Genomic DNA, 17,243 nt, shown 5'->3' with positions numbered 1-17,243 from the left:
CATAATTTTTTTTAAAAAAATAAAAAATTAAAAGCATAAAAAGCATAAAAAGAATGTCATTATCAGAACAGTCAACAGGAGAGGCTACAAACCAACTTAACTCCATGTAAATTGGAGTGGATGGGTTTTATTCAGGAATCACATCTGTTCGTGATTCCAGACAGAGGTGTCTGAGTGCTAACAGCCAGAAGCCATTCTGTCTTTTTTTTCTTTAATGGATTTTCCACAGTGAGAAAAAAAGAGAGAAGTGGTAGGAAAAGTGTGATGAATGGAGGATATCAGCAACTGGGTAACATTCCATGCTTTTCTACATGAGGCTTTTAACCTGCTTCCAGATTCTTGGGGGATTAATACAGCTCCTTTACACACATTCCCCTGCCCCCCCTGGTTTTCCTTTCTCTGCCTTTCTATATGTTTCATTACACAACCATTATTACACTAGGTGGTGCAGTGGTTTGGTGGAATTGCACAAATACATGAGGCTTCTATAACACCATTGAGAAAAATATCAGACTTTTGATAATGGTGGCAAAATACGGGAGAGGCTTTGGAGGATGGCGACATTGTGTAAAGGACCCGCAAATGACCATGCGTGAAGAATCACAAGCACACAATAAAAGCTTTTTGTAGAAATGCTGTCCATGAATGAGGCAGGTCGATGGCACAATAAAGCCTCATCTGGAAACACCCAAGATGTTGGTGTCCCATCTGCCTGGACAACAGATATAGATAACAGCAGAATCAGTATAAGTTACTGTGTCCTCTCCTACGATTTTCTCTCTCTCTGTATCCTTGTTTATCACTGGACACATGAGCAGCCATGCATTTCACCGTCCATTCCATGGCCTCACCAGTGGGTTTGCAATGGAGTTACACTTGCAGCCCAATCCTGGCTCCCTGACTAGTGCACCTGCCTTATATACCTGCTTGCAAAACATCTGCCGATTGCACTGGTGTGTTACATTTTTAGGTGTACGCTTAAAACATTATTGGGCAGACTCTTGAAGAACATTAAGTGTGATTGCCCATACTTAGTTCCACGTCTCTACACTGCCTAGTTCTGTGCTTTTTTTGAGCGAGCTGGAGCTAGGAATGCAACTTTCCGCAGGCAGAAGAAGAAAAGACAGCCAGACATGATAGTACTCGCCATCACTTCTAGCTCTGCCCTAAACCTATTGTCCTGGTTGAGAAAGCATTCAGTAATTCTGACATGACATGATCTCTTGACCTCAGGATTTCCATCAGTTGGGCTATTCTTGTATCAAGTACAACACCCTGGACAAGCAGCACTACAGTGCTAGATACTGCAAAGAGAAAACACAAAAGGCCGCGTTTGCCTAATCTTGCTCCCTCTCCACTTGCCATCATTACCATATAAAATAGCTGCTCTTCCCAGGCTCAGTAGAAAGCACATAACGCTTTCCTCTCTGGTTTCATCAGCCAGCAGAGGGAAGCATGAAGCAAGTGCAAGAAAACACATATCCCTATCTACCATCACACTCAGTCATGCCATGGTAGAGTGCAGCTTCCTAGATTACGGTTCCTCCCACCGCCCATTTTTGTCCCTCTTCTCCAGGGATTCAGCTCAGTTATTCCTTCTCCATTCTATTTCAGCAAATAAAGCTTAAATTAACCCTACACTGCATCCTTCCCTCCTAATGAAGCTGTGCTCAGTTCCCTCGCCCATCCACTTGCCAACTTTTGTAAATCCAAAAGAGAGAGGTCTAATAAGTTTCTGCATCAGATACTGAAATCCCCTGTTCTCAACAACTTAATCCGTTTTGAGAGTAAAAAGCCAAGAAAACCAGGTTAGCTAATTGGGATATCTCCAAGTCAGAGGTCCCCAACATTTTTGAACCTATGGGCACATTTGGGAATTTGAGAACCTGTTGTGGGCGGCACCACAAAATGGCTCCCATGGAGGATGTGGCTGGTCGCATAATGGCTGCCATCAAGACCTGGCTAGTCAAAAGAGGTGGGGTGGGGAGAGAGAGCAGAGGAGAAGGAGGGGAAAATAGCAAGAGAGAAGGGAGAAAAACTGCCCAGAGAGCTTCGGCTATGCGGCGGTATATACATTTAATAAATAAATAAATAAAAAGAGCAAGGGGCAAGGCTAGAGGCCAGAAAGGAAGGGAAAGAAGATTGCCCTAATATTTCCCAAGGTTTTTATTTCTTCTTTTTTTTAGGGGGTAGAGAGTGGAGAACTCCGTGGGCACCACATTAGGGAACCTTGCTATCAGCATTCAAATCAGAGGCCTAAGTAGAAAAGCTGCTGGAAGGGGAAGGATGAAACATTCTGGTTTCTCACACTCCCCCTCCGCTGCAAAGTGTCCCCTCCTGGGGGTGGGGGGCACTGCAATAGAGAAAGGGACATAGGGATGGTGTAAGATGCACATGCAGAATGAGACAATGGAATGGTGTTGAGACACTGGTGCAGGGTAGCAGTTAACTGATCCATAACTCTGATCACAACATTGGCACTCTCGGGGCAGTGTCAGAGTTGGTGGTGTGTCTCCCCCACAACACACACACACATGTGCTTTGGAAGTATACAAGCTACTGTCAGGTTTCCAGACAGGCAATTCTCATGTGGAGCTGGCATATGCATCAATCAGCACTGTCATGGGGGCTACTGGAGCAACACAGAGATTGCTACTCTTTTATTTTTATTCGCAAAACAACAACAACTTAAAACAAAACCAAAAAAACACACAGTCTCAACTTGCACAAACAGGAAGATCTAAGATGGATTTTATAATATAATATATTAAAATTATTTGCATATCTATGTTTATGAGCAATATCTAAAAGTGACACCTGCATAAACAAAGGTGAGCTGCCAATCTGACAGCTATCACATTTGCTTCAATCAAAGTTCAAGGTAAAAGATCACTTCACGCCTGAGCAGCCATAATTAATAGAGTTCGAAATGCATTCTGGTTGTTGGAGAGAGTAAAGTCTCCAGCGGAAATGATTTGCAATCCTTTTATTGCTTATTTGCAGAGGATAAGTCCAGCTCCAGCCTTCCTGGAAATTTTGCTTTCTGCTCCCAAATTGTAAATGCGTGAGCAGATTATTAATGGGTTGTTTTAGATAGGGGAGAATTTAAACATAAAATCCCTGCAGTAGTGTTTATGCTGTCACCCATGTCAAATGAACATATAAAGAGGAATGGGATCCCACCTTCTGACTCCATCCCTTTTCATCCATATTTTCACATGAACCTGTGAATGGAGTCTATGGGCCTGTTCAGACAACATGCTAACCCCTGGTTTGGCTGCTAACCCTTTTGCAGCAAATAGATAGTGAGTGTGTTTAAACCGTGGTTATGTGGCCACCATGGTTAGGAATGGTTCACCTGACATGCTAAGCCATAATGTTTAGCTCAAAATACCTAACCACCATGGCTTAGTGTGTTGTCTGAACAGGATCTACGTCACCATCCCCCAACCTGGTGTCCTCCAGATGTTTTGACTTCAACTCCCATCAGCCCCAGCCAGCATGGCCAATGGTCAGGAATGTTGGGATTTGTAGTCCAAAACATCTGGCAGGCATTGGGTTGGGAAGGTCTATGCCGTATTCGTTTTTAATCCCTAACATTTAAATGATCTTGTGGCCAAACTAGACATGATGTAAAACGAGTCTTTGCATCTAACATGCAGGTTTTTAAAATGCAAATAATGTTCGCTGATATCTGAGAGTGGGATGGGGGCGGAATTTGATATTAATCAGCCAGTGGAGGATTTTTCCATTGCAAATACCAGCTTCAGAAGAGGGTTTTTCAACCCCTCACCCACAACTGCTACAACTAGTATTTTTTTTAAAAAAAAAACCACTGCAGATAAACACAGTAGCAAGACTAGCATCACTGGCATTGCTACTTTTGACTTACACCTAGGAGGTTTGCAGCAGCATACATTCCTGTGTAGCAATATCATTTTAGAAGTGGAGCTTTAAAAAATGATTTCACTAATTCTGGAGCGGGGGATCTAATTTTTCCTTCCAGTTTACCCTCCATTTTCAATTTTTGGCATTTCAGGCCTGTGGGGACGACGACGACTAAAACCCATTTTTTCTGTTTGTTTTCCTCTCATCTCCGGATTTCACATCTCCTGGGGGCTGTCTATACATTCTGGAAGCCCTGGGGTGGCTCTGCGGTGGCGCTGTGTCGATTATATTCAGAGAAGCATATGAAGACTTTTAAAAGACTTCTCAGGATGGAGTGGGGCGAACACGTCTCTTTCGCCATCTAGCCTCGCTCCATCCTTGATGCAGAGGCATGGCTGGGTGGATGGTAACCCCTGATTGGTCATCATCTGCCTAGGCAGAGGGCCGGGGTCAGTATTTAAATGTTAATAATGATAATTATCATCATAACCATCACCACCATCATCATCACCACTAACTTCACTGTCCTTTACATATGTCCCACTACAGGTAGAAGCTGCTTTTCCAGGTGTCGCTCCTGGTGCAACCGGGGCTGCGGTAGATATGGTAGATAAGATACACATACACACACATAGGACGGCAGCAGCACATTGCTTAGTTCCTGATGTATGCATAATACCCAATGAGTATTATTTATAAATAATTTTAAATAAATACCATACAATAAAAAATTATTAGCATCAGCTGACAGTCATAAAATAGTGTGCTGGTAAAGGGTGGTGTAGTGAACTTTGGCTGTAGAGACCTAAGATTGCATGAGAAAGAGACAGAGAGAAGTACAATGACCTGCTTTCCACAAAATGCTAACTCGTGGTTTATTTCACTCATGGTTAACCCATAGTTTGTTGCCCTCCCCAGAGTTTTTCTGGCAGACAATTGAACAGGTTCCCCCCGCCCAATCTTTGTTACCGTCCTCCTTCGCCAGTTGCCTCCCTGTATCCCAAATGCCTTTGTGGTTCTGAATTACTGCCATGTGGAGTGGCTGTTGTGATTTATTTATTTTTAACCATACTTGCCTGACACCTCTGTAGCCTGGTGAAGCAACCCATGAACAACACACACTTCTGGTTCACATGTAATAACAACCCATGGTTAAACAACGCAGAATTCCCAACCCAACATCAAACCATGGATTCTGTTTTCTTCATAACAGCCCAGAACTCAACAACCCATGGATTAAATAAACCATGGATTAAACACCATGGGTTTGCATTATGTACGAACCAAGTCAACATGTCCCCAATCAACATAAGACCCCCCCCCCCCGCTGAAGATTTTCCAGGAGTTCCATGTGCCAGCAACCAGGCAGAAACAGTTAATCTCAAAGTCAACAAACCAGATCTGGCAGTTTTTATTTCCATCAGGAGCAGGTCTTTTGTGACCCTAAAATCCACCAACTGGAGCAAGGTGCAGTTCTGGTAAATTCATGCACTTAGAATTTAAGAATTTTGAGTCCATTGACTTGTTCTGAGTACCAGAACTGAACAAAACCACAGTCCTTTCACACACAAATCTACTCCCAGTTACGCCAAGTGTTCTTTATTTCAGAAGTATAATTTTGATAGGGCTGGGGGTGGGGAAGCAGCAACAAAAAGACAGCTAAAATACTGGGTGTCAGAAATGCTTGTTGATCAACCGCAAATCACCTAGGGGGTGTCTATATGATGACGCACTGGCACTAGGAGTCCTCAAAACCCCACACTTGCACTCCTGCGGGGTTGTCCCCACGGCAAGGAGTGAGCGTAGGGTTTGCATCAGAGGAGGGGGAGAAGCCACCACTGCCCCGTGTACCCTGTGTGCTGCCGCTCCATGTGCCACTGCATGTTGCCACAAGCGCACTGCTGCACATCCGTGCATCCCCCCTGCCAGTTTTTTCCCACCTGGGGCTTTCTCTGCCAAGCATTTCTTTTGCCCGACACCACCGGAGGAAGCATGCGGAGGCATTCCAGTGGCCATTTGGCCCACTGGCCTGCTCCCACCCCCCGGTCTGGGCAGATGGTGCCCCATCAGGGGTTGCCATCTGCCCGGCCCCACCTCCAACGCAACTCCGGAGCAGCAACAGACAGCAGATGTGCAGTCATTGCCCTGCTCTACAGAAAAAAGTTGGGTTAAATCCCCAACGTTTTTATTTTGGATCTTTAGGGGAAAGCCCTGGGATGGCTCTGCAGTGGCTTCTGTGTTATATAAACAACACAGCATCAATGCGGAGTCAGCCTGGGGCTTTCCCCACGTATATACAGCCCCCTAGAGATCTACCAGCAGACCTCAATCCACCATGATCTAGGTAACCTTTGCAAGGGCACTGGGAACATTGTTCTGAATACCTTAGTGATGAGGAAGAAGGGCAAAGATAAATAGTCATTACCAGCCTCTAATACCACCAGCATACTATGGGTTGGCCTTCTCCTGTGTTGGGCAATATGGTTATAAAGTTACCATTTGCAATATAAATTGCATAACATTAGCTGTATTTCAAATTCATCACTCATTCCATATTGAGTATTTCTGACTCACCTGCACATGGTACTGTGACGTCTCATGCATAATGACATTGGAGTTTGAGTACTTCTTCCTCTGCTCTGCAAAAAGAAAAAAGGAGACCATATTAAGCTTTGATGGCAGTTTGTTAGTAGAATAAAGGCCAAGCTAGACAACATCTTGGCAGACATGTGGTTCGAAACCCACATAGAGAAGGGCCGCAACTTATTAGTAAAGTAATTCTATTGCTGGCATTTTTTCATCCCCCAACCTGGTGCCCACCAGATGTGTGCACCATCATCCACAGCCAATCAGAATAGGCAAGGCAGGGCAAAATGAATTAATGGTCGGACAATATAAGGTAGCTCTGTATATTCACGGTTCCTGAAATAATGGGGAATGTAGGGGCTGCAGAACCACATATACATGTCTCTTCTAGAGTCAGGATGGGTAGAAGGAAATTCTCCAGGTGCTTTGAATTCCCAGAAGCTCCTGCCAGCATGACCAATGGTCAAGAATGCTGGGAGCTGAAGTCCAAAACTTCTGGAGATCTGCCTGATATCTCCCTTGCAAAGGCCATCTCAAAGGTAGTCCATTCCCCCTCTGCTCCAGTTTGGGTCAATTCTAGTTTCAAAGCCCAGATTCTTATATTAGCCTTACAAGGGAAAGGCAAACTTGGGAATCCTGTGTTTCCCTCATTTTAACATCAAGTTTGGTCTTGAGACCCCCAGGGGCTGTCTTCACGGTGCCAGGTTGGCACCGCTCCCTCTTCAAACTTGTGCTTTCCTTTTTCTGGGGCGGCTTTGGGTAATCCTGACACCGAGGAGGGAGCACGGGGGTTCTGGGTGGCCATCCAAGTCCCAGAACTGCCCTCTTCCTTGTGGAAGGCAACCAATCATTGGTCACCTTCCATTAGGCTCTGCCCCTGGGTTGAGCCTGGATTGGCCCTGGAGTGATGGTACACAGCAGAAAACCTGTGTTGATGTTGCTGCATTTGAAAAAGTCAGGGTAAATCTCTGACTTTTTCAAAACGCAGCATCGTGGGGAAGCCCCACGGTGGCTGCAAACGTGTGCTTGTGTCATCTAACTGACACGGCGCAGATCCACAGCCACTGTGGGGCTTTCCCCTTGCATAGACAGCCCCCCAGCTGTAACTGAGACCGATAAACTCATTGGGGTTTTTTCTTCCCCTCCTTCCCCACTGAGTATATTAACCAAGCATTGTTAGTAGCAACACATTCTTATCATCATTCTGATTTTAATCGCACAGACTGTCATATACCTTGCCATGATTTTTGAGCCTACCAGTGTGCTGACATGATTTCTACCCGTAGTGTGACCATATGAAAAGGAGGACAGGGCTCCTGCATCTTTAACAGTTGCATAGAAAAGGGAATTTCAGCAGGTGTCATTTGTATGCATGCAGCACCAGGTGAAATTCCATTTTCATCACAACAGTTAAAGCTGCAGGAGCTATACTAGAGTGACCAGATACAAAAGAAGGCAGGGCTCAAGCAGCTTTAACTGTTGTGATGAAGAGGGAATTTCTGCTGAAATATCTGCTGAAATTCCCTTTTCAATACAATTGTTAAAGATACAGGAGCCCTGTCCTCCTTTCCATATGGTCACCCTATCTACCAGCATCCTGGTGAACGTGAGCTTGTTGAAAAAAATGGACATTTGGAAGAACCCAAACAAGATAGAGAAAGTTTTATTATTTCAAGAAACCAGCTTGTTTGAGGGGCTTGATATCAGAGAACCCACTAGCAAACATTGATCTGCAGTGAGAATAAAGAATGTATTTTATAGTGGTTTTGAAGAAAGACCAATGTCTTTCCAGTGGCCATCTTCATCCAAGCGCCATCTAACTTCCATACTTTACAATTACTCCATAGCATACTGGTCACCTTGTTGGCTCTGCCCATTCACAACACTGGTGGCAGCTAGCACCTGAACAAGTTATGGCTTGCAAATTAGACTTCAAAATAGTGTGAAAATAAACAAAGCAAGGCACTTTCATTATTTTGAAAACACACTCGTTGTTGACCTTCTCTACTGTAACTTTAGTGTCAAGCTGAGATGTGGGGTAAGAGAAGGCATGGCTGGCCACCTGCCAAGGACCCACACCCCAGCAAGGACCCACTGACAAGCGGCCCCTGGACTTGCTCCTCCGCTTCACCCTTGTAAACTTGCTTGTTCACCTGCCTCTCGCTCTGGCCCAGACAATGGAGGTGGTGAGAAGGAGGGAAGCAGATGCCACTGCCTACTTGTTCACTGGCTCTCATTCTGTCAAGCAAGCCAGTGGTGGCAACATTGTGAAAGAGAATGAGAAGCAATAGCAGCTGGTGACCATAGCAGTGAGAAGGGAGTCTCACTGAGGGAGGGAACCTAGAGGGTGTCTTTCAGAGAATGAACAGCAATATGAGAGAGACATCACTGCTTGCTACTGCTCATCATTTTATTTTATTTTATTGTGCTATGGTCTCTGATCAAGCAGATTTTGTGGCCCATGAGCGTCATCACATGGAGAAAAACCGTGTTTCATTACCGTCACTTCTCCACCCCGGCTTTTGTCCCTCATTACTTCCTCTTTCTGCCTGGAGCGGAAAGAGGAAGTAAACAAAGACCACGTGGCCCATTCAGGGGCTGTTTTAATCACGTCACTTGTGGCACATTCTGTTATAAAAAACGGCACTGGTGTTATTCGCATGTAACAACAACCCATCTGTTTAAAAATTGATGGTTTTTTGTTCATGACCAGGAGAGAGCAGGCACACTGCCTGTGGTGTGGCTGCCTCTTCCACGTTTACTCAGAACCCTACAATTGGCTCAGCAATTCACAATCAGCTCCTGCTGAGCGTGGCATCTGAACCCAAAACACTGAGTTGTTTAGGGTCTAAATGACCCAGATGTTAACCCATGGTTTGTTCCACTGTAACCCACATATCTTATCCTACAATGCACTATGCAGTACATAGAGTTAATGATGCCTCTAATCTAAAGGCACTGCATGATATTATAAGGCAAAAAAGGCTACAAGTAACCAAGTGGGGATGTGTGTGTTCTAATGAAGGATGCAACATAATATAGATGGCAGCCTTTAAAAGGAGAACTCTGAGAATCCTTGCTTTAATTCAGCAAGGTTCACCTTTTTTCTCACTATGCTACAGAAGAAACCTTAACAGTGCAATGCTATACATGTCTACTCAGAGGTAAGCTCCATTGAGTTCAATGGGACTTACTCCCAGCTAAGTAAGTATAAAATTGCAGACAAAAATATGTTTCCAGGATTCTCCCTACCCTACATAAAATCTTTGGCTGTTATGGAGATAGGTCTACACTCGCCACTCACCGTAACAGCTGTCCATCATTCTCTATTATGGTAGAGTTAATTCCCTGTCTTCTTTATATCATTTGGGTGCAATTTACATCATCTATTTTTGGAGAGAAGTGAATCTTGCTAAGATCACTTTAGTTTAGAGTTGGTGCCAGGCAGTGAGAGGTTGTTCACAATGTCAGGAAGGCCTTCTAACACTGCTGCCTTGAGTCCAAGACACCTAATCATTAAGGCTGCTTTCACTCACCATTGGCCATGCTGGCTAAAGATCACATCTGCAGGGCAGCAGGTTGGGGAAGGCTGTCCTATGGCAGTTAGGATAAGCAGCCCAAGAGCTAAGACATGCTACTATACTCAGCGGTATATAAATACCACAAAGAAATAAACAAACAAATAAACAAGAGCTGAGCTTGCTACATCAGGGCAAAGCACTTTGTGAGGCTGCTTCATTTCCATTCAAGCCAGCTAAAACCATCCTTGAAAACACTGAGCTGCTAGATAGCTCAGGGCCCTGCTCTCACGACACCAGGTTGCTTCTCCTCTCCCTTTAATCCCTGCGTTTTCACTGCTGTGGGGTGGTGATGGGTAATCCTGATTGCAGAGTTTTCTGGTCGCCATTCGGCATGTCGGGCCTGCCCCCACCCTCTGCCTGGCTTCTGGAGAACATTCAGTGGTCACCATCCCTCCCAGAATGCTCCTGGCTAGATGCCAGAGCAAGATCACATAGCGGAAGGGCCGTGGTGGCCTCAGTTCTTGGAGAAGTCAGGGTAAGTCCCTGACATTTCCAACATGCAGCTTCGGGGGAAAGCCCCGTGCTGGCTGCAAAATGGTGGCTACATCGTATAACCAATGCAGCACCAATGGGCAGCCACCGCAGGACTTTAAAGACATTTAGACAATCCCCAGATCTTTTACACATACTGTATACAATGCAGTCTGATACATGAATTCAATGGGGCTTAATCCCAAGTAAGTGGATATAGGATTGCAGCAGTAGCAACTTCATTTTTTTAGGGGATTTATATTGGATGGAGGAAAAAACTATAAGTAACGTAGAGATGAACTTGGACAATGTCTTTTTTAAAGATGGAGGGAGAAAGTGAGTTGGAAGTATAGATAATCCACTCCTGAGGACTCAATGGGAAATTTGGAGTAAATTTAAAGGGAAGTTGCTTCCGAGCAACTCTCCCTTAGCGCCGATAATAATGTTAAAGAATTTCCCAGAGGATCTGAAGGGTAGATTATGTAAAATATTAAAAGAGAAAAGTAAAATGAAATTAAAGGATTGGTTAAGAGATATAAAAACAAGAGAAGATATGGAAAAATTGTTAAAGGAGAAAAAATTATCTTGGTTAGAATATGGGCAATTAGAGCAATGGAATAAAAAGTGGATTAAAGATAATAAAGTTTGTAGAAAGATGACGAAGTTTGAAGAGTTAATAGTAAATAAGGAAAAAGGGAAAGGAGGTAGTATAGTTTTAAAAGGGTTAATGAGTGAAATATATAAATTACTGTTAGAGAAGGAGTTTAGAGAGAACCCAGAGAAAATGGTATGGGAATCAGATTTGAAGGTACAAATAGGGCGACAGAGCTGGGAGGGACTATGGAAACAAAGAGAAGTTTATCAGTGAGAATAAAGGAGAACTATTTTAAAATTTTATGGAGGTGGTACCTAACCCCGATTAGATTGAATAAGATAAATGATCAGCATTCAGCAAATTGTTGGAGAGGTTGTGGGGAAAAAGGAACGTATTTACATATGTGGTGGCAATGCAAATATGTACAAAGATTATGGAAGATGGTGTTTTCAGAAATTGAAGAAATAGTGGGAATGAAAATAGAACAAACACCAAAGATTGCATTGCTGTCACTATTTGAAGATATAAAGTGTGGAAAAGAAACTATAGAGCTGATATCGAGTTTGCTGGTTGCAGCGCGATTGATGGTAGCTAGGAACTGGAAGATTCAAGGGGAATATTCTATTGAAGAATGGTATAAAGAAGTATGGGATATAGCCATTAATGATAAATTGACATGTAATATTAAGTGGAGAAAAGGCGTAACTAAAATAAATGAGTTTGAGGGAATCTGGAAACAGTTCCTAATATTTGTGTTTACTAAGGGAAGTGGGAAACCGCCAGCAGAAGGAACGATTAGATTTTGGACTCAGGAATGATCCCGAGGTGGGGGGTGCACTTTTATGTTAAGAATGATGTTGTTGTAGTATGATAAGGTATAGGTAATAGTTATTCAACATATATGTACTCAACATTTATTCAATATGTATGTAGCAGTTGTTTGATGTTTTTCTTTTTGTTATTATTATTATTGTAATGTTTTATGTATGTTTATATAGTGTAGAAAACAAATAAAAATTATATATATATATATAAAAAAAAGCAACTTCATTTTTTAAAATGAAAATACCTCTGTCCTGCTTTTCCAACGGTTCAAAGCAGTTTCCAATAAAAAAAATTAAAAGACATTACACCAAGAACAAAATCACATATATTACATTGCTACAGATTTAAAAGAGCTGTTGAAACTAATTTCTCAATTTCCAGCAACCAAAACAGAAGATTAGAAGTACTGAAAAAAGTATAATACAGGATTTAACCTACGGTTTAGTAAACATGGCCTTTAGCATACAATTAAAGATATGCTTTGAATGAAGGAGAATATATACCATGAATTTCTTAGCTTTACTTTAATTATGGGTCAGTGAATATGATGGAGTTAGGTGAGGAGGAAGAATAACCTATTTTTAAAAATAATCCTTTTAGAACAAGTTCGTAAGTTGGCAGACATTCATTTCTTTGGCTGAAAGCTCTGGTTCTGACTAGAATTTGGTCAGATACATGAGGTAATGTCTCTGCCTATTTAATCACAGGGAGTACAGTTTTAGAATACCTTCATGTAACAAGATTTTATCTGGAACATTGTGATCACAAAAAAGAAGGAAAAGAGAGGAGAACAGAAATAGAGTAAGATTAAAGATATTGCCCATGGACCTTAAAATGAGCAGATGAAGATTGATTTATACTCCCCTGAATAAACAGCATGAACCATGTTTATTTGGATGCAAGGATGGGTGTTGATGGCATCACTTTGCTGCTTGTTCCTTCAAAACCACATGGCATCACAGGCGAGGTTGGAGTGGCAAATCACCATGGCAGGAGGGAGTGTGGGCTTTCTGTGCAGTGCTGGAAGCCATTCAGCCCATTGAGCATGCCCCTGCCCTCTGCCCAGCCTTCCCATGTGTTCCCCCAACCTACGGTTGGCCTCGATCCATCCCCGGAATGCCCCCAGCCTCAATGCGAAGCAAGATCACCACCAACAGATGAGCAAAGAAGGTGATGACCTCGGAGTAAATGAAAAAGTTGCGCTAAGTCAGCGACTTTTTGAGTGTGCAGTTTTGTGGGGAAAGCCCGTGGTGCATGCAAGTTGCTGGCTGTGTTGTATAAACTACGCAGCGCCACTGCGCAGCTACCACAGAGTATACAGGGCATATAGACAGCCCCCAAGTCCCACTGAAATTAGTTGGTGTTATTCCCAAGTAAGTAGCATAGAATAAAACCATCCAACATTTGTGTAAACCCAGCCTTGATATCACCTTTAAAAAAAATCCACCAGGAAGCACGCCTGCAAAGCCCGTGCGTAAGCTACCAGTTAGGAAGGGGACGCCGCCATCAGAATGAAATCCTTGCATAAAGGAGGAATCAATCCCTTCCTCAATAAGAACTAGCCTCAAGGCAGTACCTGAAGAACCTTCGAGATCTGGAATGAACTCATTCAAGCAAGACCTAGAGAGAAGCTGTAAAAGTCATGCCTGGAAGACAGAGTTCAGCACCTTGTGGCCAGCAAAGGGCAATGCTTGGGTCATTGCAATACTCTATACGTTCATGCAGTTCATTGTATGTCCTATTTTCATCTTAAAAGCTCAATGAGCCAAAAGCCCTTCCAGATAGAAGGGCTCCTAGCACAAATCATTGGACTTCCACTGTAAAGTAGGGTGACCATATTTTAGAAACCAAAAAGGAGGACAACATGGTCGCCCCCAAGGGGGCATGTCCAGTACCAAGGGGGCGTGCCCACCCGAACATAGCCTTGGTCACATGTCTGATTTTACAGCACACATTTAAGACAAATCTGTTCTACATAACATCTTAATGTTAAAATCACTGAAATAAAGAACAAGTGGGAGATTCAATGTTTCTAAAATTAACTTCACTCACTCCTACTTTTGTAGGTTTTGCTGTACTTTGAAGCTTTTGCTATACTATGTGTGTTACATTCTCCCCTTCCCTCAAATATCTTTTCTGACTGTATCTTCTCTCATTGCAAGCTGCTGCTGTTGTTAACAGGGTTTGCTACTGGCCCCAGATCTGTTTCAAATTTGGTATGGCTAAAGCTCTACCTAAAAGCTATCATGGTGCCAACTTTCAGCTCTTTATCTTTAAAAATGACACTTATAAAAATAATAATTTTAAAACCTTATTTTTAAAATAATTCCTAAAAAATCAATGGATGAATGGATCTGTTTCAAATTTGGTGTGGCTAAAGCTCTATGTAAATCCTATCATGGTACAAAGTTTCATCTCTTTATCTTTAAAAATTATGATTTAAAAAACAATAATTTTAAAACCTCAATTTTTAAAAAATTCCTAAAAAAATCAATGGATGAACGGATCTGTTTCAAATTTGGTGTGGCTAAAGCTCTACCTAAATCCTTTCATGGTGCAAAGTTTCATCTCTTTATCTTTAAAAATGACGATTTTAAAAATAATAATTTTAAAACCTCAATTTTTAAAAAATTCCTAAAAAATCAATGGATGAACAGATCTGTTTCAAATTTGGTATGACTAAAGCCCTTCCTAAGAGCTACCATTGTGCCAAATTTCATATCTTTATCTTAAAAAATGACGGTGTTATAAGCATTTTCGTTAATTCCCATTAGAGCTGCTCTTTGGGGGAAAATCCGGATTTCCCCTCCCCCTCCCTACTGTAAAGTACAAGGCAAATTTCATTGTACTGCACACACTATTACAACATGCCAAAGTTCTTCCCTCCCTTTATTGCTTCCTCCCTCTACATTCTTTGTTCCAAGGGTTTTTGGAGATGGGGTGGAGATCTTCTTCTCTGGAATTATGCAATTCTGGAAGTACAAAGGTCCACTGCTGCACCTTTACTGCCAGGTATGCTTTAAGGTGGATTCCTGCATTGAGCAGGGGTTTGGACTCAACGGCCTTATAGGCCCCTTCCAACTCTACTATTCTATGATTCTAAGTGCATATGGCACTGATTCAAGTCAGGACCATGGTATTCCAGGAGGGATGGTTAAGTCTTCCTCCACCACCAGTTTTGTTCCTGACATTCCACATACCTGCTGCAGGGGGTTTAAAAGAGAAAAAAATGAATGAATTTTCTTTTTTTAAACTCTCCCAGTAAACATGCTTTCAGCTACATCACCTTACACATCACACAGCCACACAGTCACAAAACACTGCAACCCCCAAAGCCAGACAGCAATGCTAGTGGGGTTTTGTTGTTGTTGGGTTTTGTAGATCATGGCGCACCAGAAAATAATTAAAAGATTTTCCCCAGTGTGAGAAAATATGAGAGAAGCAGGGGAAAACACGAGATGACGAGATGATTGCAAGAGACCAACGAAGTTGCATGGGCTACCCCCAAAATCCCACAAACTAGGCAATACCTTAAAAGCCCCGCTGGGAAGCACCCCCAAATCACACAACCAATTTAGCTATCCATTAATTGAGGGTGGGAGAAGGGGCTTTCTACAACAGCGGAACGGCTATTGGATAGCCTGCGCTCCTTCTTGCCATCTAGGTATAGTGTTTTCGCCATGCAGCAGCAATGCTGTGGGGTTTTAGGGGGAAGCAGCTGCAAAGCATCATCATATATAGACACCCCCCTGCTTCTGGAGAAAATGAGGTGGGCCTGCACTACAATATTGCATATTTCTACACCAGGAGAAGGTCATTCACAAAAAGAAATCTGAGGCTGTAATCCTATGCCATTTTATCTGGGAGAAAGTCCCATTGAAAACAATGGGACTTACTTAAGTGTATGGAATGAATAAGATTGCACTGTAAGGTCAGTATGCTGATAACTGTGGTTCATCTCAAGGGAATGTTTTCTATTATTATTTTGGCTGATATTAATGAGACACTATTTTCATTAATATTATGCAAGTTCCAGAAAACTCTCCAAGCTTCTGAGCTGTGACCAACAGGGGGTCTCATATTGAGGACATACAGTTGTAAAATGGATGAGGCAAAAGGAAAAGAAAACCCTTTAATTTTCCTTTGAGGCAACTCATTGTCTTATTTTCAAATACGACAGAACTAGAACAATGTGGCTTTATTATTGCGAGATATTATCTTCAGATGACAATCATGTTTTTCTGAAAACACAGCTGGCAAACTTCCTAGTTTCTTTCTTCTCTCTCTCTCTCTCTCTCTCTCTCTCTCTCTCTCTCTCTCTTCCTTTGGTCTGTTGGTTTACTATCTGATTTGTGTTGAGTCCTGCCCCATTTCTTCATGCCATGTTCTTCAACCAACAGGAAAACAATGAGTGCCTTTATATTCCACCATCACATTTGTCTGTTGGCTTATCTAGGCAACCAATTCAAATGGTGCCTCTACTACATTGTATCCATTGTTGGATTACCCTGCAACTCCCAATTCAAAGCCAGCCACCCCCCAACCTGGCATGCTCCAGATGTTGTTGGACTACAGCCCTCATCACCCCATCCATCCTGACTGAGACAATGGGAGTTGTAGTGTAACACATCTGGAGAGTACCAGATTGGATGCCTTTCCAGCAGGAATGGGGAATGTGTGGCGTTCTTCTAGAGAGTTTCCAAAATGAAGAAAAACATTCTAGGATGAGTCATGTAAAGTTGTCAATGTTATGATAAGGGCAGTGATGCCATAAAAGATAAGTTATGATATTCTTAAAACAGCTATACTGTGTTTGTGCATCTGGTTTCTCTCTCTCTCGTTCCTCTATACGTGTTTTTAATCTTTCACTCCAAATAAAGTTTAGTTGGAGTTCATGATGCTTCTTCAATATAACACTCTTCTGCATTAGTGCTGTTCCATTCCCAGGATCTTCTACTACTCTGTGTAGGCTTCCAAGTGTCATGGAATGTGATGCCAAGCAACAAAGAGAACACACAAGGAAAGTGCACAGGCGTGTTGTACCAGTGCAGGCTATGTATGCAAATTACAACCACAAATTGCTCTGCAGCTTTGCCCCATCCCGCAAAAATTCCAGCAGATGCCCATGCTAGTATGTGCCCCCAGAGCAATCATTGCATTTTGAAAAAAAATGTCAGCATGGTGCTACCTTACACATGAAAGGGTTTTTAGTGTAGATTCTCCCCAGGATTATCTCCAGGTAGGAAAAACACAATATATTAATCCTCAGAAAGTATAAGCTTCTTATGCACTTTCAG

At 42.6% G+C, this 17,243-nt stretch overlaps 1 protein-coding gene across 1 annotated transcript in view; it reads right to left on the bottom strand.

Moving 5' to 3' along the window:
- Positions 1-17,243, bottom strand: part of EPS8L2 (EPS8 signaling adaptor L2) — a 110,634-nt gene that overhangs the window by 37,996 nt on the left and 55,395 nt on the right. Inside the window, exon 4 of the mRNA XM_063117080.1 lies at positions 6,463-6,527. Coding sequence (XP_062973150.1) covers positions 6,463-6,527 — 65 coding nt within the window. The remainder of the gene's footprint in view (positions 1-6,462; positions 6,528-17,243) is intronic.

This window comes from Elgaria multicarinata, chromosome 2 (genome assembly GCF_023053635.1).
Source record: "Elgaria multicarinata webbii isolate HBS135686 ecotype San Diego chromosome 2, rElgMul1.1.pri, whole genome shotgun sequence".
Classification (NCBI taxonomy): Eukaryota; Metazoa; Chordata; class Lepidosauria; order Squamata; family Anguidae; genus Elgaria; species Elgaria multicarinata.
The sequence above is the reverse complement of the archived record's forward strand: the minus strand, read 5'-3'. Positions and strand labels throughout refer to the sequence as shown.